At 40.2% G+C, this 24,067-nt stretch overlaps 1 protein-coding gene across 1 annotated transcript; it reads right to left on the bottom strand.

The window, feature by feature from the left end:
• Positions 1 to 1,601: 1,601 nt before the first annotated feature.
• On the bottom strand, positions 1,602 to 23,367 carry nagpa (N-acetylglucosamine-1-phosphodiester alpha-N-acetylglucosaminidase). Its single transcript, XM_072680079.1, has 11 exons — positions 23,221 to 23,367; positions 20,713 to 21,195; positions 18,180 to 18,319; positions 16,185 to 16,293; positions 15,141 to 15,269; positions 14,138 to 14,340; positions 13,438 to 13,485; positions 12,988 to 13,116; positions 11,691 to 11,822; positions 7,699 to 7,780; positions 1,602 to 7,274 (listed from the first exon to the last, which is right to left on the bottom strand). Exons 1-11 carry the CDS (start codon positions 23,304 to 23,306, stop codon positions 7,058 to 7,060), a joined length of 1,758 nt encoding a protein of 585 aa, XP_072536180.1. The 5' UTR covers positions 23,307 to 23,367; the 3' UTR covers positions 1,602 to 7,057.
• Between the last annotated feature and the right edge of the window lie 700 nt (positions 23,368 to 24,067).

The following is a 24,067-nucleotide window of genomic DNA, read 5'->3' as shown; positions in this document are numbered from 1 at the left end:
GCTATGAAAGACTAAAACATGCAAAATGATGTAATCAGACATCAACAGGCCACTAAGTGGGTCAGGCTCTGTCATGCTGACCCTCAGAGGAGTTCAAAAGCTGGAGTTTAGCCATCAAGGCCAAAATAACTTGTGTGTGGCCTTATGCAGGTCATTGCCACCAAAAAGCCCCTGGCAGCTGATATAGCAGGAACTCGGCAGAATATCAGCATATGAACATTTGTAACACTTAGAGAACAGTTCAGTTGTCCCGGGAAGCTGTTCTACACTGGGTAAACACTACAGTCTCCGGATCTAAAGGGGAACAGCAGTCACGGGAGGTACTCAGGTCGTTTGTACCAAACGAACAGAACATTTGGAGGGCAGGTAATGTGTAAAGTGAAGGTAATGAGAGATGATGTAAAGGAGCTTACAAATTGACATCTGGGTGGGGGATTGCATCAGCTCATCAGCTCAACGGAACAGATACATGGGCGGGACCAGCCTGAGGCAATGAGACGACTGACAGGTGGAATACTTCTGCCACTGAACTGTTCATTTTTGGGCACGCCACGGTGGGTCACACCAATTAAAGAGAACTTGCGTCTGCTTTGAAATCACAAACCCTACAACAGCTTGCGGTGAAATTAACACCAAAACATGCTCAAAACAACTCCATCAACACTGGCAAATGGGGAATTCCACACATTTTCCCAAATATCTGCACCACATAGCTAAGATGTAAACAGATTTAATGCAGTACTGTGCGAAAACTAATGCTAATCATACACTAGGAGACATTGAAATGACTAAACATAATTATTCCTATAAAAAAAAAAAATACAATTCAAAACATATTATTATTTTTTGACATGAAGCAGATGTTGGTCACAGTTGCCCATGTGTGTGCAGTATTTGTTCAGAGGAGAGAAAAAAAAAAAAAAAACATCCCAAAAAACCCAAAGGCCTTCTCCATGTCTTATCTATCCAAGAGATGTTCCTGTAGCCACTTTGCTGCTTCCTGTTTGGTGCTGCAGAGAGCTCTCCTATTGGTTAGTCATGACAAAATTTACATGAGTCAGGATTAAACATTTATAAAAGTGTGATATTAAATATTATGAAAATATTAGATTATATTAACCTAATCAGAGTTGTTAGCAAATACACTTCGTGAATGTCCAATGTTGGATACACTGTTTTGCAGCTTTTGACCCAAAAGTATTCATATTTATTTAAATACGCTCGCTGCTGGACGGCAAAATCAAGTTATCAAGTCACCAATTATATTATTAAACTCAGAAGAATCGTGCAGGTTTACTGGTGGTTTCAGATAGTAAATACCTATATGCCTATATAATTTGTGTTGCAAACATGGTGACCCCTGGTTTCCATCACCACTACTACAAAGAAATCCTCACAGCAACCCCTTTAAAAGGACGTTGTTTACATGTCAATGGCGGCATTATGCAGAAATGTGGAAAGTCGGTGGGATGGCCCTTTAAGGTGCTTGCAGTAATACGAGTACTCTACGCTCTTGGCCTTGTGTGTGTGTCGATGCCAAACAGATGTAGTAGCAGTAATCAAGCATGAACTGTGGAATCAGTACATGGCTCCCACACGGGTTTGTTGTTCAGCAGTTAAAACTTTATTCATTAATACAATCAGTTTATCAAGTATTTGTATCAAAATGTTTCAAATATTCACCCCACATTCAAGTACCAATGTTCCAGTCGCAGTGAGGACCAGCAAAAAAGTCATGTCTTTGTAGTGATCTGCTGTTCATCACTGCTACTGCAAAGGTTATGCATGCATACCACAAACATGAGGGTGGAGCTCAGAGCTTTTTAATACTAGAAGGCAAAGCAACAGTGTGGGCCCGCCCATATTGGCACTGATGTGAAAGAAAAAAAAAACAATCCTCAAATGTTTATGCTGATCATAACTTACTCAAAAAAAATCATAAATAGCTCCATTTGAAATAAACGACCAAAACCTTTGTTGCTGTCTATAGAATATGCATATAAAAATATCCGCTCTAGAACATCAACCCTAATTCTGTTGTTTGGATGTGCAGGGTGTATAAAACACTGCTAAATATACAATCTCCATTAATCATTTCTCTTTCATCTTTTATTAAAGTTAATTGCTTCAGTTTGTTTAACCAGTGCTCTTAATTTCTATGTTTTAATGCACAAATATTAAGGTGCAACAAAAGGTACCCCAAAGAATACCACTGAAAAACCACCGCTGGTTCCATAAGAACCTGGTATTCGTCTTTAAGTCTTTAAATAGTTTTTAACACACATCTCTCATGTGCAAAAAAGGTTCTTTACCTGTATGATATTTTAAAAGAAGTCAGTGTAAAAGTTCTTTACCAATTTAGAGGTTCTTCAGCTCTTAACTGGACCAAATGTTTATGCATTTACATCTAATAATGTTCAGTCACAGTTTGCTCCTAAAAATGAAGGTGCTCAAAGGGCTCTCCTACAGCAATGCCCTAAATGAACCCTTTGTGACACCTTTACTTTAAATTGCGACTGTCACTGAACTTTATTTGATGTAAAGTGCTCAATAATATTAATAATAATAATAATAATAATACGAATAATAATAATAATAAAAGATTACTTATTATTATTATTAGGCATTTAAGTTAAAAAAAGTGAAAATATCATTGATGTTGGACCCAAACCTCATCTTAAAAATGGCAACTTTCCAGAATAATAATAAAAAAACTCTTAACTTTTAGTGCAGGTAACATAAAAGCGTTCCAAAGCCTAGGCTGCAGCCGATGCAGCGGCCGAGAAATGCAGCCTACGTAATAGGACACTTCACATACATCTCGGAAATGCAGTTTATGCTTTGAGCGATTTGTAGGTGGCAACTGATGTATCCTTCCTGGCCCTCGGTTATCCACAAAAAAGAAAAGTTTAGTTTTTAGAATTATAATTAATTTCCATGAAGAAATGAAAAAGCACATTTTTCGTGTCACAAATCCAAGAGGCGGGACCTCTCCGGTGACTCCACCATGTAGAGGGTTCCATCTGTGTGACCAGCAGGCTGCTAAGATGGAGTTTCATAGGAGAGTCCTAACGAGGACTCACCCTATCTTTGGGCTGCAGCTTAGGCTTTGGATGCAGCTAAAGACATTCTATTCATTTTGGACCATGTCCACAGATCCACTCCTGATGAAATGCTGACAGGTGTTAATGGGTGGCTGGTGATTTCAGTGTATGTCAATAATGAACAAAAACAAACAAACAATCAAGATTTTGTTGCAACACTGACGATATAGAAGCCTTAGTGCCTCCTATGGACCAAATTAGAAGCTACAGCAGACTGGACTAGCTCTCACACACCACTGAACACAAACAGTGCAGTAACACCCTCACAGTTCAGATCCAATCCATTAGCAGGAGGGTGCAAACTCAACCACACTCACAGAGAACTTCTCATATAGAGATGGTAGGACCAACCCAAAGCTTACACCTCGCCACAGATTTTCAGGATGGTCAGGAGAACATGAGGGAGCATTATCAGTGAGGGTCAGACTCTAAGCTATTAGACCAGTCCTTCATCTTTCACATTAAAGCAGAGGTGGAAAAATAAACACTGCATGAACAGAAGTCCAGTATGTCTCTGAATGGGTCTAGCAAACAAGTGCTACAAAAGCAAGTGCTGCTGTTTGACCCGCTCTTCTACAAAGGCCAGATGGGCATTGTGGTCGGTCTCTTAAGCTAAAGCAGAGTGGGCTACATGGTCTAACCGTCAAGCCACAACAGAACAAGCAGAAGTATCAAATACAGCATTAACTAAAGTAGCTCTTAGCAGCCCAGACAAATAACAGCTGGCTCCAGCTTATTAGAAAAATCCATTGGCCACCTTTATTTTTTTATTTTTTTATTTTTTTATTTTTTAAACATTTGTGTGGCGGAATGTCATCAGATACTGGCCTCACATTGAATGGAAAAATATCTCCACAAGAATAAAGTAGAGGGAAGAAAACAAGACCACATCATCGCTCTCTCACGTCTAGACTAAATGAGCCCACCGCTTACCTAGACGCAATGAGCTTTCCAGTGCATCACTTGTTAAGAAAAGTCAGAGCAGTCTATTTGATCATGAAAAATGCTGTTTCTTGTCTGACTCATAGATTTGCTGGTGAAGCTTAGTCATTATGGGCACGTCCATGCTAAGCAACAGTGTGGAGGCGCAAACGCTAACGATTAAGACAAATTGCCAATTACCAGTGTACCGCCATTGTACGATGATTAGCTAAAGACTAATGCAGCTCACGTTGCCTGTGCGTTGCTGTACTATTAAGGACTCTCCAGGCTCTACTGAGCCAAAGCAACACTGGACAAAAATCGCTTTGTCTTAGAGTACTGATCCAGCAGGCAATACAAGGCACTAAAACCCAAGGAATGACTCGGGTGCTCCTAGCCCTTACATCTTATGTTCCATCAGGTTTTCCTTTCCCCACCATTATAGCCAACAAGTCCAGGCAAACAAGCTCAGATTCCCCAACTAATGAAATAGGAGTATGTCAAGTCCAAAGTCCATTAGAAATTTCCTTGTTTTGCTCTCTTGGAGTCTGGTGGAAGGAACTGGTGTGTGACTTTACAATGTATGCAAAAGGAAATAAGACAGATAAAGCCCACAATAAAAGCCACGAGGGACGACATGGTTTTCAAAAATGAAATGAGGGGAGTAAACAAAAAAAACGAAACAGGAGACAGTCTAGCTTCTCAAGTACCTTCTCATGAATCTCAGGATTCATAACTCTGCCTGGTCTGGTTCCATGGCAACAAGATGATGAACATCAAGAACAGGGTAAGGACCCTGCAGGTGACCAAATGATACTGCCAGCCTGTTAACATTCACACCTGGGTTCCAACACGGAAGTTCCTGAGGCAATCAAGGAAATGACACCAAATCGAAGAAGACAACAACTGCAGACAAGCAATGATACCAGTTTCTGAGACTGTGCTGTAGAAGCCCCAGAATGAGGTTCTAAATGATTCAAACTGACAATAAAAGATATGCATATTCACACTGTTTTTCCTTGGTTGCCATGACATACCAGTGAGCAGACCTGTTTATCTGATGCCTTTTTCCTCTCGTGTCTGTTTTTCATTGGTTTGGCAAGCGTTTTTTTTTTTTTATAAACCTAATCTCTAATACCTGCTGCACCTGTTTTGCACCATAAAGAGACACTGAATCGAACCTCAGTTATAAAAGAAATGGCTTCTATTATATTCGAGTTTCAATTCAGTGGGTTTTCTGTTCTTTTCAGCCACTTGGCAGTTCCAATGTTTCAAATACATGACAATACACGCATTCGAAGCTAGTCATTACACTAACAATACTGGTACTAGGTTACATGAAAAGCCTACTGATTGCTTAACATTTCTACATACGTAAGTGGCCAAGATGTAAACAAAGTCATTCAGAGTGGGCCTGGTGTGAAATGCCCTGTTCAACAGAAACTTAAGAGTCAGAATTGTTCACAGCAGTGGTGATAGGAGCCCGACATCCTGAAGAGTTTAATGCCTCTTCACAGAAAGTTTTTACATGTAGGGTTGTGGATATGCTGCCTGAGGTCTGAGAAGGTTCTGGCCTAAAACCCACGTAAAATTAATCATTTTCATCTGCAGGCTTTCTGCCTTTACACGTCTCTGTGGACACTGTGTTTTTAACTTGTAGAGTATTCAATCGAGGACTACAACTCCCATGATGCCTGACTTCAGTCAGTTCAGCTGACTGACCCATGTGCCACAATTAAGGGTAATCAAGTGCTGTTTTTAAACCTTTAGCAACTGTTGTATTCATTTGTTACTTACCTTACGTGCCTTAAAGAAAGTTATATTTTTTTGGCAAATTTGGTACTGCCAGTTAACCCACCCGTTCACAACTCCCCCTAGCTCTAACAATGCAGCACTGCTGGACAGCCGGCATGCTCGGAGGAAAGCACCGGGTCCCCAGCTCCACCACACCAGCAAACAGATGCCTTTTAGAATAATGGGAGGAGAGAGTGCCATTTACCCACCCAAAGAGAGCACGGCCAGTTGTGCTCGCTTGGACTTCGGCTGCTGATGGCAAAGCACTGAAGAAGGTATCTGACCGAAAGCTTGCAGATTAAAGTTTTAGTAACTTTGTGCATGGATTTGAGTGCGCAGACGCTTTTATTCATTTTTAGCTTTGCTAACTTATCTCCAGCACCTCAGTCAAGTCCTGATCTTTTTATTTTTAAACTATAATTCTTAAATTTGTTCATGGCCTTAAGTATTCTTGCAATTTTTGATTTGCATAGATATGTGGCTCCCATCCCCATTATTGTGAACAAATCAGCTAGTTGCTCTAGAACAAACCATTTCACACCCAAACGCTCCACTTGTTAACACCTCAATAACTGAACTACGCAGAGCAGTGAAATTCCACTGCAAGACAAATTAAAGAATAGGCTGCAGATGTAAAGCTGATTGAACTTCCAAACACTGGAGCCACACTGTAACACATAGATCCAGTTATGTTGGCTTTTCTTAATATTTCCTGGTATCCATGGTAATCAGGCAAAAGCCTGTGGAATATCTGCCACACCACTACATTGGTAATGTATTACCACAAATTCTACCCTCTGGAAAACTGGTCTCTCCTTTGCAGAATGTTTTCATGATTTTGTCAACATCGTGTGTTTAGCATGAAGCCTAATGGACAGAACTCAGCAACTGCTCCTCTGCTTTCATCACGATTGTGTTGGAATTTTTAAATTAAATAAATAATTGTAAATATTTTTTTAGGACGTTGGACGGTCCTTACTTGTTCCTGTTGGACGGATGTACTTTTTACCAAGAAATCCTCCTTTGTGAAACAACTCCTGATGTGTGGCCAACAGGAACAAGAAGGCTCAAAACCTGTTTTATAGGTCACTAGTAAAGCGCAGTGCCAATGCGGATGGAGGCAGACTGGGGACACCGTACTCCCCACTGCACAGGCCTCAGATATCACTTGCGCAGTGATGTCCATGCAGGGACAGCTTTGTGCTCTTATTTGTTGATTTTCCAGGTCATGAAGAGTCCTAAGAGTCCGAGTCATCTGGTACAAAGAGGTTTTTCCCAGGCTGGGTCCTCTGTCCTGTGCGTCTGCCTGAAGGCCTGTTCATATTCTCCAATGGCACATATGAATACTCATGCTGCAGACGGTCTCTGCATTTTCGGCACGCTTGGATCAGGTTTCCAGTAACGCTGGTCAGCAAGAACACAGCCAAGGCAATGGTGATCACCAGCCAGCTCTGCCTATACAGACACATACACACAGAGGCTTTAACCTGAATCGTCCACTGCTGCCCAGACTCTACACAAAGCCCCACACCAGAACCATAGCAACTACACACAATCACTCACTTGCATTTGAATGGCATGGTCTGCTAATACATGCCTAACTGCTTCTCCACTGTATGACCTGGTTACAAGCACAGTGGGGACTTTGGGTTGTCTAGTCAACAAAAGGTTGGATATATTCGTGTCCATTTCCATGGCAATAATCAAGTTATTATGCAAACCCTTGGAGGACATGGTTGAAGTATGACCTTTCACTGAAGGCAACAGACTTTTCCACTGGAGCAAAGCCATGAAAGGAAGCCAGCGTTATGGGTCCTATTGCATTGCGTATTTAGGTGTCTAGAAGAAGGGTTTAATGTGTACATGTCTGGACACTTACTCAGACAGATAGGGCCTTGGTGTTTGGGCCTCCTCCTGCTCTCTCCACTCCTTCAACATTTGGGTGGCCAGACAGTGACCAGCTGAAGAGGAAAGAAACAGACATTTTCTCATCAAAGACCACAGGCTGTAGCAGGGTCGCTTCACTGATTAACAGTAGTTAGCTACGTCAAGTTAGAGTACAGTACAGCTGCAAGTAAATGTAAGTGAACCCTTTGGATGTACTTGGATTCCTGCATTTATTACTAATAAAATGTGGTATAATCATCACATTTTAGACAAACAATCTTGCAAAACTAATAATGTACAAACTGTTGTAATAGAAACATCTACAGAGCAGGCTAGAAAAAGTAAGTGAACTCTAATTAAATTACAGACAGATCCCTTTTTAGCAGCAAACACCTTTTCCAAAAAATTCCCTGTAGCTGCAAATAAGAATGACACAAAGTTGGGGAGGAATTCTGTTCTAGTTGCTCCTGCTTGGTGCTCCTGCTGGAGGCACACCATCTCTGTGTTTAGCTTATACTTTGCTTTTCAGCTTAGAATGTATGTTTTTTTTAATGCATTTTAACCACTTTTAAACTGCATTTATTGTTCATCGAAAGCTGAGTAGCTCCATGACCTCAAGCTAAAGAGATGTTGGGTGATGCAACAAGACAATGACCCAAAACACATGGTTGTTTTGGAATAGCAGAGTCCTGAGCTTAACCCTGTTTATATGCACAAGCTTTGCTGCTGGGACAAACAGTTACTCTGCTTTTGATCAACAATAAATGCAGTCTAAAAGTGGTTAAAATGCATAAAAAAAAAAAAAACAACACATACATAAAGCAGAGAAAAGAATAAGCAGCTACATGAATAATAATTTGCAGCTACAAGAAATGTTTGGAAGAGGTGTTTGCTGCTGAATAGGGATCTGTCTATAATTTCATTAAGGTTCACTTATTTTTTCTAGCCTGCTCTAGAGATGTTTACTTTATATGTTCAATAAAACTATACATGACTAGTACAAAACTTTGTACATTATTAGTTTAGCAAGATTGTTTGTTTATAAATGTGGTGATGAGACCACATTTTATTTAATGGACAAAGCACCTATGAAACCCACAATTCCAATCTTATGTCCTTAACTGAAAGCTCTTGGAGATATTATTAACACAGAGGTTCACTTACATTTTCTAGCCTGCACTGTGGATGTTTACTCAATGTGCTCAATTAAAGGCATGGACAGTACAACTGTGTGTTATCAGTTCAGTTAGGCTTTGTTTGCCCATCATTGTGACACATTTTATTAGTAATCAAGGCAGAAATCTGGGCAATTCCAAAGAGGTCACTTAGTTTTTCTTTTAACTGTAGTTACACAAGGTAGATGGACTCTCATTGAACTAAAAAGAGGGTACCAATGGGGAGACTGTCCCCCTGCTAGAGTAACAGACTTTACTACAAGAGCATCAGTGAGCTCAGGCCCTAATTATCCCTGGATAATCAACACCACTCCAACACATCAAGGTACTGGATGGAGCTCCATCCCTCCACAGAAAACAATTCCAATGCTCTACAGCAGGCACACAGTAAATCTAATGCATGTACTTGATTTGCACAATAATATTTGTTGCCCTTGAAACTCTGTAGTCTCCTATGTGATTACTGATGTTTCTATCTACTGCCCCCCTGCATTAGGTTCAGACAGAAAACAGAAGCCAAAGAGCAGCAGTGTTTTTCTCCAGCACAAGGCAGCAGGTGCACTCGCTCCAGAGCAAGTAGACCAATTGTGGGGTGCAAATACATCAGTGATGGACTGAAAGGTTGGATAAAGGAGCTTTTACTTTCGATAAACACTCAGAGGGAGCTTTAAAAGGGAGAGCAGCAATGCTTGATGGAGACTAATTTTAAACCCTGCATTTGAGAGGAGGGCTGCAAAGGGCAGAGAGCTGGAAAAAGTTTTTTATATGGTCTATGACAGACAGGGTGAGCCACAACTCCAGTGCAATGTAGTGCTGCAGGACCTCCACTGAGCTGAGGGACATTGTCTTATACACGTGTCCTGCACAAACACCCCTGGGCTGTTTGTTTGTTTTGTTTTTTCTTAGTGAATGGGTCAAATAGGCAAGGCACAAAGGAAATGAATCTTTGGAAGACTTTAAGGGACAGAGACTCAACTGAACATCTTTAACGTTGAATAATAATCAATAGTTCCAACTGTAAGACTTCACACAGCCCAAGCCCAAAAGTACCAATCCTTGATCCTCCTGAAAATGGTGGTCCTGGTGCAACAAGTAGCTTACACAAAAGCTATCAACTCTCAGGACTGTGCATCAAGTGGTACAGTTCATTCTGTCCCATTACTCCCTGTTTCAATGCTGAGGAAGGAAACAGAAAGTGATGTGAACATCTGCACGGATATTATTAGAAGAAAGCCACGTTGTGCTCCCCTTGCTGTCCAACCTGGTAAAAAACCTTCCCCAGTAAGAACAACTCAGTGTTTGCATGTAAACTGCTGTTTATCCCAATTTTTGTGTTTGTAGTCCACCAAGGAATCATAAAAGTAGTAAGGGTCTGAAACTACTGACAATTTCTTTTTTAATTATTATTATTTATTTATTTATTTATTTTTACAAAAAAAAAAAAACATGCCTACCAAGGTGATGAATGTTGGAATTGTGCAATCGATAATAAATGAATTCAGAAATACATTTACACAAATTAAAGTTGCTTCAAATGATTAATTGAGAGATGCAACAGAAGAACCACTTGTGTTTCTATTAAGAAGCATATTTATAATAGAGCTGTACAAGTGTGAGGAACCTTTTAAAGGCCTAAATTGTTTTAAATGGTAAAGGTGCTTTACAGTCACATTACAGTCTCGATTACAGACATGGATCTTAATGGAACCAAAAGTGGTTCTTTTACGCTCAAACAACAAATTCAGCTGGATCTTCCAGGTGGTTTCGGATAAGCTTTAGAACCCCTTAGGAAGAATGCAGCTTTTACAGATTGTAGTGTTTTCTGTAGGTCTTTTGCTGTTACCTTTAGGTCAATTCTTACTTCTTTTTGGATTGCATATTGCGCTTGGGGAGTGATCTTAACACAACACCCACTTCTGGCAAAAGTCCTGAAGGTTTTGTGGATTAATTTAACCCAGGTCTTTAGCAATGCTTTTGAAGCCTTTTCTAGCCATATGCACCTCTATAACATGACTTCTGAACATTGAGTGCATTGAGGCATGGTTCATGTTGACCATGGGAAGAGCAGATTTGTCATCAACAAACTTTATGTGCCTTTAATTAATTGGCAAATCACCTCCTTAATTGAAAACATATTCTCAATTAGTGCTTGGAGACATTATTAAATCACAAGGTTTACTTATTTTTTGCTAGCCTGCACTGTGGATGTTTACTCAACATGCTCAATTAAAGGCACGGACAGTACAACTGTTTGAGAGATTCATTTTCATGCACTTTTACTGTTTAAAGTGAATGTGAAAACAAATCTGTGGTAATCAGCCCCTCTCCTAAAAAACGAGCCCTGACTTGGTCTTGGTGTGTGAACAGCCTTAGTTTAACAAGAGTTTTATTGATCTAGATGATTGCCAGTTGTCAGCGGAATGGATTTCCTCACATCAGACATGTTTGTTTACATAATAAACTTTAAAGAAATATCTGTGCCTTTTCACCAGGATTTTCAAAATCAATGAATCCATGAACCCTTGATAATCAGCTGTGTAAATGGGTCCCAGACCCTACTAAAAACCAATCCTGAAAGAAAATCAAGTAAGCTAGCCAACAATGCCTAATGTACAGGCTGCCTGCATGCATGCACTGACAGATAATGCAAAATAGCAAACAGGAAAGGAAACTACAAGGAAGAAGAAAAATTAAGCTTTATGAAGGAAAGTGGGAAACATTGATATCACAAGCAAATCTGAAAGATTTGCATAGAGGTGGAGACATAGCTGTTGGTCCAACAACAGACCTGTGCGGATATGATCAGTACCTCTATGCATGCTGCTGTTCCTCTGGCCATGGAGTGTATTATTGCAGCTGCCTGTGACAGGGTCACATGGGCACAGGTCATTGCACTGGCACTGCTGTAGGCAGCGTAGGCCGTAGAAACCCAGGGGACATTCTAAGAGGAGACAAAGTGAGCATAAAAAGAAACTTAAATTACCCTAATCATATTTTTGCTAGTTATATTTACACGAGTAGAGGGTAAAGAGGTTATCCACTACTCACAATCACTCAATGTCAGTTTCTATACATAAACACAATTGTAATTGATTTAGGCATGTGTCTAGCTCATCATTAGGGGTGTATCGGATCACAAAGATCTGTTTTATGTTAAAGCAACTCTTCACCTGAAACAGAGCATCAATTTTTTATGTAATATTCTTATGTAAATACTACACTTAGTTATTTCATTGCAGGGGTAATTTGTAGTTGAGGTAATCACTGGCAAATGCACATTTGCATCAATGTAGTGCAGGGAGGATAACTGAAACCATTTATAGACTGTAATGTTTAAGCTATTATAAGTACACAGATTATAAGTCACAGCTGACATGTTAGATAAAACATGGTTTAGGGTAACATCACCATAACATCAGTGATCAAGAAATGTCTTTTAACATGGGATACTGAAGACAGCACAACAAAGAAAATCCATCTCCTCTTTGCAAAGCTTACAGAGCAGATGCTTGTGGGAGTTTTTTTGTTTTTTAGCTGCAGCTTAATCCATGAAATCCATGCTGGCGTACCAAACCACTCAATTCTATACTTTACTTGCTACATTTATGAATGCATCTTTAATGGTGGTGCACTATTTTTAACACACTATTTAGTGTGGTAGTGTGCGGCTTGGGACACAGCCCCTGTTTTCAGTGGGTGCAAGCATCTTTGCGACGTGTTATGCAAATCGACATATTTATGTAATTGATGATTACACCCGCGGTCATAATGTTTTCAAACCATAATGTTTACAAACCATGCCAGTTTTATCCACAGTTTGCCTAGCTCTGTGTCTAGATTTATGGGAATTAGTAACAAAAAAAAAAACAACACACCCTGTTATAGTTAAACTTCGGCAATTAATCTGTAGTTCACGGGCATCCTGAACCATGTGGAGCAATCCAGACTATCAGTGATCTGATACACCGCTACTTAACATATAACATTTATCTGAATGTGTGTGAACTGAAGCTGTGAATCGACTATAACATTCTGGCAAATCCGAAGCTTTTGAAGCTTTAAAGCTGCTTGTAAACTGCTTTGACTGTTATGACTGCTTAACACACCTTCTTCACAGGAATCTCCATAAAAACCAGCTGGACATGTACATCGTCCATGCACAGAGTCACAAGATCCTCCATTTAGGCATTTACATGTCTGGTTACAGCCGTCACCATAGAAACCTGCCGCACACTCTACAAAAACACACAGTGTGGGGGGAAAAAAAAGGTTTGTCAGATGGGAAGTAAGAAATGTGAAGTAGAACTGTCGAATACAAAAAACAACAACAATTAGACAACATGTAAAATCCATGTCTCCATGTTTCTCTTTCTAACTTTCAATAGTTTCTACAGCACTTTATTTTATGTCCATATTTTGAAAGAATTACCAAACTATACATCACGAAATTCACCTCAATCTACAACCCATATTGACTAACTGAACAAGTTTATCATACATCCTTGGTCACATAATGGGGTCAGTATCTGTGCAGCTGGCAACTTTAGTCTGTTTACCTTGGCTGCAGTTGGAACCAAGCCACCCTGCATCGCAGACACAGCCATCTGCTCAGAGAGAAAAGAGAACATCATCCGGACAACTTCATCTTATTACATTATATATATATATATATATATATATATATATATATATATATATATATATATATATATATATAGTTCTTTGATGTTCAGGACCACCGCAGAGCTGGTATTATATGGGTCATTCTCAGCACTGCAGTAACACTGACATGGTGGTGGTGTGTTAGTTTGTGTTGTGCTGGTTGGTGTGGATCAGACACAGCAGTGCTGCTGGAGTGTTTAAACACCTCAGCATCACAGCTGGACTAAGAACAGTTCACCAACCAGAAATTTCCAGCCAATGACCCACCACCCAACTGTAGAGTCCTGTAAAGTCCTGACCATTGAAGAACAGGGTGAAAGGAGGCTAACAGTATGCAGAGAAACAGACGGACTACAGTCTGTATTTATATAAGTACACAGTGCACCTATATGGTCAGCTGATAGAATGAGTCGAGTCAAAATATCGAAATAATTTGAAATACTGGATTTCTGATTTTTATGAGCTTTAAACCATGGTGTTCAAAAGTAAAGCTTTTTTTTTTGGCTTGGAATGTGTCATTTTATGTGTAATAAATAGACAATATTTTAACATTTGGAATTACAACCGCAGGGTATGATGGAAAGAGATACTGACCTGGAGTACACATCCCATGATCTCCACAGGCCCTTGGCTGGCATGTTAGATTGGCACATGCAGGTCCAGTCCAGCCAGGCTGGCACACACACTGGCCGTCCACACAGGCCCCATGCTGGCTACAGTCCTCAGGCTGGCAAAGGCGCTCATGGACACACAATATGGTGGACACAGCTCGAGGGCAACGCCACATGTCCTCAGCACTGTATACAGAGCAAGGAGTGGTGACACACACAGTACTACGCAAAATCTTAGGCACTTAAGTACATTATACATCCTTTATCTTTACAACAAGAATGTGATTACATTATATCAATAAAATCTATTTTCAATTTTACCCCATTTTCTACCCAATTTGAAAGGCCAATTACACAATATCTGTTCATGAGCACTCCCTCAATCACTAGCAATGCCCCCAACACTACCCCCCACACGTCTCCTCCTACACGACAAGCCAGCCACCACCTCTTCTCAAACTGCCATTGATGCAGCAGACAGACATAGCTAGACAGTCAGCACGGCTCCCCAGCTCCGATACAACACCTAACACACGCCTTTGATGACCATTACACTAGGAGTGATGTGGGGAGGACATGCTATCAACACACCTCTGAGAGAGCAAGGCCAATTATGCTCATTCATCATGGCATTAAACAGATATACAGAGAGTAGTGAATTAAAAATCACTGATTTCACCCAAACCTCTCCAAAACTCTCCTCATGAGAGTCTAGTATTATTTAATCACCCAACACCTGGTTTGGTAAATGAATGATAATAAATCGGGTGATCTGGTGATGGAACTGACTGTATTTATGTTTACTTGCAACTGCATCTGTTACGTGCATGTGATGTGGAGTTTGTACAGTTGTACACAGGTTTATTTCTTATTGTCAACATAAAAAAAAGTTAAATAAGGTGCCTATAGATGTGTTACATATACACATACACAATGCCAGTAGCATATTCATTGCTGGTTATAAATGAGAACTAGGATTTACCCACCAGTGATCTGAGGGGTAATTGGCCAGAGAGCCATTAAGGATGTAAGTAGCAGAGCCACCTCCGTCAAGATTTATGGCATTGACAACACCCTGTTTCTTTAGGAAATCTGCCACTTCCCACAGGTTCATGCTGTTTGGAAAGAAAGAACGAAAAAACACACATCATCACATAGTTAGAGAATGTATACGTTCCACTCATTCAATAAAATGAAAAAATGTACTGGGCCCAGTTTCCCAAAAGCATCTTAGTGATAATATCATCTTAACGTGTAGAGTGACAGTGTTCAGTGTGACACTCACTCGACTCATTAGGAATCATTTTTGTGCCAAGAGGTTTTTGAGAAGCCCAGCCCAGGATGTTATACTGAAGAAATATTTTAGCTTGCCTGCTTTAAGTCTGTACATCTGAGACACAGACAGATGAGCTTTGTGAACATGCAGTACTGGTACAAGGTGCTGGCCATTAGGCAAAGCTATGCAAACAAGACTGTAACATTCTGTTGGGAGCTGATCAAGAGAGAAGTGTTTTTACACTACTTCAATAAAATGACTTGTTAGTTTATTAAAATGCACGCCACAGACCGATGGCCATGGTTCTGTTCGCTGATTGGATTGAACTATAATGGGCAAAATCATTGCACTCACACAAAATGAAAGTGCTACAAAGGGTTCTTTCATCTCTGACTTTTAAATAAAAGAGCTGTGGGTGTAAATACCTTAAAGAACGTCTACATTTAGAGTTCTTCACGAATATTACATATATCTTTTACAAAAGTGGTTCTTTATGAAGCCAAAAAAGTTATTGGTTATTCACTGGCACTGCTCAAAGAAACCCTTCCTAGAGGTTTATAAGGGCCAGTGGTGATGCAGATGTTTAAAGGGACATCTATGCCTGCCTCTTTTTAGTTTCCTTCACGGTTTTCAACCCTGTAGCTGCTCTGTACACTGTGTAAATAATTCTGGATAAATGGACTAATATAAAAATGACCTATATTACTTATACACACACACACACAGATATACATACATACACACAGATTATTACCCTCTGCTATCTGTCTGGCCATCAACGTGGAAGAGAATGAGTCTGCCCTGCGCATCATGTCCCACTGCTGTTCGTGCAGATATCACATTTACAAAGCGCTGGAATGTTCCTGTAACACACAGCAGAGTCCATATTCTACTGCACCACAGAAGAATGCTGCATTGCTGGAAATATACCTTTTTATTTCATGTAGCTTAGGTCATCCATTCATCCATTTTATTTCTGCATCTGTGAAGAAACTCTTATCTTGAGCATTAATAATAATGATAATAAATAATTTGTTTGTACTTTATGCTACAAACAAACATTTGTGGAAAATGGTGACAGACACTGAATACTGGGTCCGGAGATAGTTTGGCCCACTGCAGCTTCTGCTCAGTGATGCCAGTGGGCTTCCTTGCTTAACCTTTTAGGTACTTTCACAACATTTCTATTGAGTCAAGATTGGGATCTTCTGGACTTCTGCTTTAACCATGTCTTTGTAGACTTACTTGGGTGCTTCCTTCCCCTGGAAGTCCGGGTCCCCTTCTCACTGTCTTCAAAACACTGACTTGAACACCCACCTCTCTGATAAGCACTTGCAGGTGCATGCAACAGTTTGTAGAGCGAGTAGAAGCGAAATTAGTCCTTGTTTTATATACACTTCGAACAAAATAGGAAGAAACACTTCAACCTTATTTAGCTTGTCAGGGCTATGGCTTGTTCATAAGCATCATCAGGACTTCTCAAAATTTTAAGAGTGTAGAAGGTGTGGGAAGTGGGAAGAACATAGCAAATCCACAAATTTCAGCATCAAGGGTTTACGATAGTATACGATATACAACAATTTTGCCTAGTTCTGTTGTTCTTTTTATAATATCATCCACTTACCCTTAAAAAAATGAAAACTTAAATATGTATTATAGTTCATTTAAAAACAGAAACATATAATAATAATTAATAATACAGCTGGAGATGACAGGCTTTTACAGCAGGATAATTACCCCAAACACTCCTCAAAATCCACAATGAACTCAAGGTGTGATAGTTTAGCTATGGCCCTCAGTCCCCAGACCTGAACTTAATCAAAATCAGAATCTCACAGAACTAGGAATCATTTTCCAGGGACGAATGGGTGAAAACACCCCCAAAAAAGAACGGTCTTTCTACAAAAATAATTTGCAAGCTTTATGATATTCCCCAAAGGGGTCTTACCAGGTACTGACCATAAAGAGTGCCCAAAGTTGTAGGTCAGGTTGTTTACCTTGTTAGTTCTTTTTTGAAATTGTGGAAGATGTAAATAAATAAATAAATAAATGAATTTTTTTAATTTATTATTTTTTTTTTTTTTTTCTCTTAAAGAAAATGTCCTCTTAAACGTCATGCTTTTTGGAAATCGGCTATTTACCATAACAGAAAACTTGACCAGGAGTGCCCAAACTTTTGCATGCTATTGGAATACAACTTAAAACTAATCTTGCAAAATATTTACAAAACTATTTATATAAAATCTAATCTTTTTACCAGGAGCTTCACTGAAAGTTAAGTTGTCCAGTTGCCATTTTGGGGGGAGATTAATAAATATAACCCTAAATATACACCTAAATTAGGTGAGCTAGTGATGGAATTGGCTGAAGGTGTTCAAGAGAAACCTGGAACCAGGCTTTGTTCTTCAAACTAGCTCACATGATCTCGGCTTCATTTGAATACTAATGTGATCTGGAGTTTTTCCAAGCAAAAGCTCCAAGATACATACTTTAAAAAATTGTGCATATATATTTTATCCTGTTTCTTCCAAACTATTTCATCATTGCCTAGTCCCACCTACTAGCTAGGACACCCTCCTGTCACTTCTCCATGTGACTTCTCCACATGAACCTCCAACACATCCTGACAAGCTGCCACTTTTGCAAAGTTGCTGGACAGACAGTTCAAAGCAATATTATTGGTTTATTTTTATTTATGATAGTCAAAAATTATCGCATCACTTGAGAACAGCGTTTAGACTAAATGTACCTGTCTCCTGAGTACGGTCACATTCAGCCTGCATGCTCTCATTGATGTAAACTTCTCCTGCCCTCAGCAGCCACACCACCCCACTGATGAGCTGCACAAAGGGGTTTATCTTATCCAGAACTTCATCCTCAGACAGATAGCTGCCGCCGTGGAATGGAGGCAGGGGAGAAGACAGACACAGACAGACAGAGAGAGAGAGGTCAACGAAAGATGAGCAGGCACGGCTCTTATTGGAACAGTTTTTTCTCTGAATAATCTAGTTACTACGAGGAAGACCATAAACACTCTGATTTCTGAGAACTGACAGAAAAGCATTGCCGGTTTACTGATTCTCTGTGCAAATTATTTTTATTATTTTAATAACCACAGTGACGTTTTCACATGAGTGCCCACACACCTTTATTTACATTTACATTTACATTTATGGCATTTAGCAGACGCTCTTCTCCAGAGCGACTTACAAGGTTACTCGTATTACAGAGGTGGGTCAGTGGAGTGTTAGGAGTCTTGCCCAAGGACTCTTATTGGTGTAGCGCAGCATAGTCACCCAGACCGGGAATCGAACCCCAGTCTCCCACATGGTGTGGTAGCTCAGTGGCAGGTAGTGGTGTTATCTGTTGCGCCACACCAACCACCCACCATTTCATGGTGGAAAATTCCATGTAAACCCTGGAGTTCAATATGAACAACAAGCTATGACTCCTTTAGCACACACAAACACACACACACAGAATTCCTCGCTGCTAACTGCTATTATTTGTGAGCAGTGGTCTATTGCGCAACACTGCTGTGTTTTTGTAACACTGCTATTTTGAGGAGCAGATGTTTTTGGGCCTCTGCATTCTCAGACCTTTCTTGGCTTCTGCCTTTACGTTCTCATCCCAGGTCTGCCAGCGAGTGTCCTGACTTTACCCTGATCAGCTAGATGATACAGCGCCACCCAGTGTGGGCATCGTGTCAAACCATACGGTTCATTCAGTTCATCTGAACCTTGTGATAAGACTGAAGTGGTGCTGGAAGGCCAACATATTTGGGTTCTATGCTCTGTGCTTTAGTGTCGTGTTTCTACTAAAAGAGATTATTTGTTAGGCACATTTCTGCTCCTTTTAAAGCTTCAGATACCAATTAATCACTTAGATCCTCTGTATGAGCCTTTCTTTCTTTTTCATCCTAGAATTATGAACTGTAAAACTATATATACACATAAACAAACAAGCCTCTGAGACTCAAATTAGGGTGTGTAAACATCATCAACAGTAACAGCACCATCTAGAATGACTTGAAAACTGGATTTACTTTGGCAAAGCTGAATAACAAGCAGCGGCCACTTTGTGAGAATCTGGCGTCTTTTTGGTACGTGTAGTCAGACTCTGCTAGCTATGGCATTACGGGTTGACACACACAAACAGGCCTTGTGACCACGACTTTTCCTGTGCCAGTGTCCACAGAAGAGTTACTCCAGCCCAGCCAGTGAGGAGACAAAAGCCAGGGAAGCACACTTGTCTCTATGCTATGCTTACATGTGTTTACAGTCTCTTCTCTTCAATGTCCGCTCCCTCCAAAACCAATCTTGAGCACGCCATTAAATGTACAATCATACTGTTTCATCCAAGGAAGAATAACAGCCAGGTAAAATAATAATAATAATAATAATAATAATATTAATATTAATGGCCATATAAAACCACATCTGATCATTTCTTTTACCCAAAAGCTCATAAACATACTTATTATTTATAAATCAAGGAACAACTTTACATGCTTAATAATGGCATTTAATCAAATTAGAAGACAAAAAGTTGATTATTGCTGTGCCATCGTCTAAAAAAGCAGACCTATGACCCACTTCAAGTGTAATGACGTTACTGTAAGTTATTGTTAGACTGAATGCTTTATAGCCATAACTAATAACAGCGCAGAGTGCCACCACTGGACAAACCTACACCCAATCAAGAGAAAATTTTAGAATGGCAGGATCACTACTTTGGGTGGAAGGGGATGGTGGGCAAGACTCCATAGTAGAATTCACAGTAGAATAGCAAGAATCCATATAAACAGCACAAATAAATAATTCTGTGTTTGGCAATATGGCAATATTGGTCATTACCGTCACAAATTATTATAATAAGTTTTTCTGAGTTTATTGTGGATTGTGGACCCTTCAAAACACTAACCAACTGCACGTTTCATTACAAAGGGATCCAACCTGATTGGTTGAATTTGGTGCAGTGATATGCAGAAAATTTTAAATAAAATGTCTTTGCAAAAATTAAATAAATAAATAATACATTATATATAATATAATTATAACAAATAAATAAAATGATGATTTTGCATTTGTGCCATATCATCCAGCCTTACTTCACAGCCAATAAAAAGTCATGTATTTTATATAGATATATAAAATAGCACCATTTCATTGCACCTGCTTGAATTCACATCCTTTTTCTGGAGTAAAGTAAGAAACTGAAACAAGAAAATAATGATTAAAACATTTGCAGGCGACATTCATCCAAATGCAACATAAACTTACCCAAACACCAGCGTCCCATCCTTTCTAATGCCAAACTGGGCATTCTGCAGTCCTCTGCTGTTTTGCACCAGTCTGCCATCACTCACAACATTCCCTAAGCAGCGTCCACTGTCAGTGACAAAATAGCCACCGTTTTGGGCGACCAGACACCTCCTTGTTCTAGCAGTGTTCTCCACTAGCTCTCTATGGGATTTCTCACAGCCTCCAGGGCCTCCAGGCTCCAGGACAGACACTGCCCTCAGAGGGTCATGAACCACTGTGATGTGGCCACTCACCCATTTAGAAGTCTCTGATATGCTGCTGATGCTCGAGATAAAGATCCTGGACTCCATCACAGGTGATCCAGAGTGATTGCTGGCCAGCCAGGTTTCATGGGTAAGGTTGCCGTGGTGGACGGGCTGACAGTCCCTCACGTACCGGTGAGAATGAGAGGGACCATGAGAATTGGCATAGGGGGACAAGATGTCATCATCCATAGAGTGCCTGCAGGGGGTGGAGAAGTCATTTAAGATTATTAATGGGGACAGGAAGTAGCTGCCTAAGGGACTTCCTGTGATAATCTTTTGTTAAACATGAATTGGTGCAGTATTCAATAATTATAAAAAAAATAAAGCCTGTTTTAAATTCTAGAAGTGAGGAATGAACGTGTCGGCCTGTCCAGCTGAAAAGGATTTCATTACGGTAGCATGGGTCCTTTCATGCTAATCTAGCGTCACTTGCATGCCACAGGCAGTTTGAGTATTGCGGCTGAAACATTTAACAGTTGGACATGTGCATTCAGTACATTTTCAGTTCATCCTGAAATTTTACCCGAAAGCACTGATATCCCAAACTTCTTGTGAGTAGTGTAGATGTTTTCATTACTGACCAATCCTCTAGATTTTAACATCGGTATTAGAAAGTACATTGGGACGTGGAGCTCTCTATACCATTAGCTTGATCCTGCTTGAGCAGCACCATGGACCACATTTTCAGTTATTCAAGTTATTGTGCACTGCAAATTACCATTACCAAAACACACCATTAGTGCAAACAGATCATACACCTATCTGGGGGGAAATTCCTCCTATGTGCTTTTTACAATCACTTATGAGGGTGCTAAAAGTTGCAGGAACTTCAGAAGAATAAGGCAGATTGAAAACAAGAAAATACAGCTATTTCCTTCTTATTAGCTGCTGTATCCAAAGCAATATCTACACTGATAACAACAAGATTACATTCACTGGTACCAGTTTGTGACAAACTGACAACCAACTGAAATGTCTTTTGGTTTAATTACTCCATCATTCCAAATCTAAGGAGCCAATGTTGCCTAACTTTGGGTTGACTATTGAATATTGAACATCCACAGTAAACATTTCCACTCATTCACTTCGTTTTGTGCACAGTTCTGCATTTCTTGTTTCTGGTTAAAGTCATTTTCAGCCTTGGTGTGATTCGTTTGGGCAGGTGGGAATACAGTAATCACACTCAACTGTGGACCAAAACAACCACACTGAGTGTGCAGTGCTGAGAACCTGTGTGGTGGGCCTGATCACTGAAGAACAGGGTGAAAGGAGGAGAATCCTACACAGGGCTTCAATGTGATCAGTGGAGCTGATAAAAACGGATTGGTGTGGCGCAACAGATAACACCACCACCACCTACCATTGTGTTACAACAACACCATGTGGGAGACCAGGGTTCGATTCCCGGTCTGGGAGACTATGCTGCGCTACACCAATAAGAGTCCCTGGCCAAGACTCCTAACACTACATTGGCCCTCCTCTGTAATACGAGTAACCTTGTAAGTCGCTCTGGATAAGAGCGTCTGCTAAATGCCATAAATGTAAATAACTGTAGTAACAAGCTGTACTGGACAGGATTGCTGTGAAGCAGTACTACTGTAGTGTTTCCCATATTCAAAAGTTTGGAGACCTTGATGTAGACCCATCCGGGCATCTCGTTGTATCGGGAAATGCTTTTATATGAAGACTAATCGAGCTGTGTTTGTGCAACTGTGTTGACGTACCATACAGTAGCTTCAATTACTAACTGGAAGGGTGTCTGGACACTTTTGGGACATATAGATAGCTATTGTATCTAGCTAAAAAGTCTGGAGGATCATAAGGGTGATTTTTTTTTTCTCTCATTCACTGGAACTGCTCCTGAGTCAGTCTGAATATCTGCATTGAGCGTTGATGCTCTTGGACCTACAGAAGCAAAGACTGCCCTAAGACTCCCCTGAACACACTTGGCTACCTGACCAAACAGGCACCACTGTTACACAGGTCATATTAAAAGAGTGTGTGAGTGAGTGAGTAAGTAAGTAAGTACAGCTGGTGGTCTGAACTTTACCCCCCGAGTCAATACGGTACCCCTTTCATAGCCCTGAAGCTTAACTCTGAGTTACGTTACACACAAATACAGACCATGAGCCAGATTCATGAACTCTCTGGCTAGCAGCTAGCTAGCTAGCTACCTCAACTTCCTCAAAGTAAAAACCCGTGTAACGATTTAAAGTCTTACCGGATATTTTCGCATTTCGTCAGCCACACTCCAGCCCATATTAAGAGCAAAGAAATTCGTCCTAAACTCTCTACCAAAGCTGCCATATGGTGAATAAACACTAGACCAGCTACATTAAACACAGCTGTAGCGCCATTCCCCACTTCCTCACTGGGAGGCTGAGCGTCATGTGACTCTCTGTCACGCGCCGCGGTGTATCGCCATCTACAGGTACTGCAGCGCCAAGACAGGGCACGATGACGTGCATGTCATTTTTGGACGGGTGATACCTTAAAAAAAATAAAAATACCATTATCGTTTCAGCTTACTGTTTACTCATTTCTGTACAACTGTTGGACAGACAAAGATTCAACTAAATCAGCTATTAAAATAAATAGTTGAATTAATCTTCTTTGTCTGTTTTCCTTGTTTTTTTTTGCACATAGTTTCACCAGAAATGATCTAGATCTAGGTCTAGATCGCATCCTTTCAAATTAGTTTTCAAATATCATTTCAATGTTCACATATTTACACGTACTTAGTTTTTGTTATTGTACAGATGATAAAGAACTACCCCTTCCACGTTTGCCAGCGTGCGTTTAAAAGTACAGTATTGATATTGGGATCTGTATACTAGCCTCCCAATAACAGTGCTGATATTTCTATGGATATTCTCAGGAGGATTGATTATCTATCTAACTAATCATCAGGATGGGAAAGATCGATATTTCAGTATTGATCTGCCCGTCCTTACCGTTAAATAATTTGCCCGTTCGTCCAAAAGTGCGCTTGAGGGCGCACCTAGCAATTATTTATTAAATAAAGGTGAATGGGGAAAGAGGGCTAAACATGTTAATACCATATTTTC

The sequence above is a fragment of the Salminus brasiliensis genome, chromosome 5 (assembly GCF_030463535.1).
Source record: "Salminus brasiliensis chromosome 5, fSalBra1.hap2, whole genome shotgun sequence".
Taxonomy (NCBI): domain Eukaryota; kingdom Metazoa; phylum Chordata; class Actinopteri; order Characiformes; family Bryconidae; genus Salminus; species Salminus brasiliensis.
Note: the sequence above shows the minus strand (reverse complement) of the source record. Positions and strands in the feature narration are given on the sequence as shown.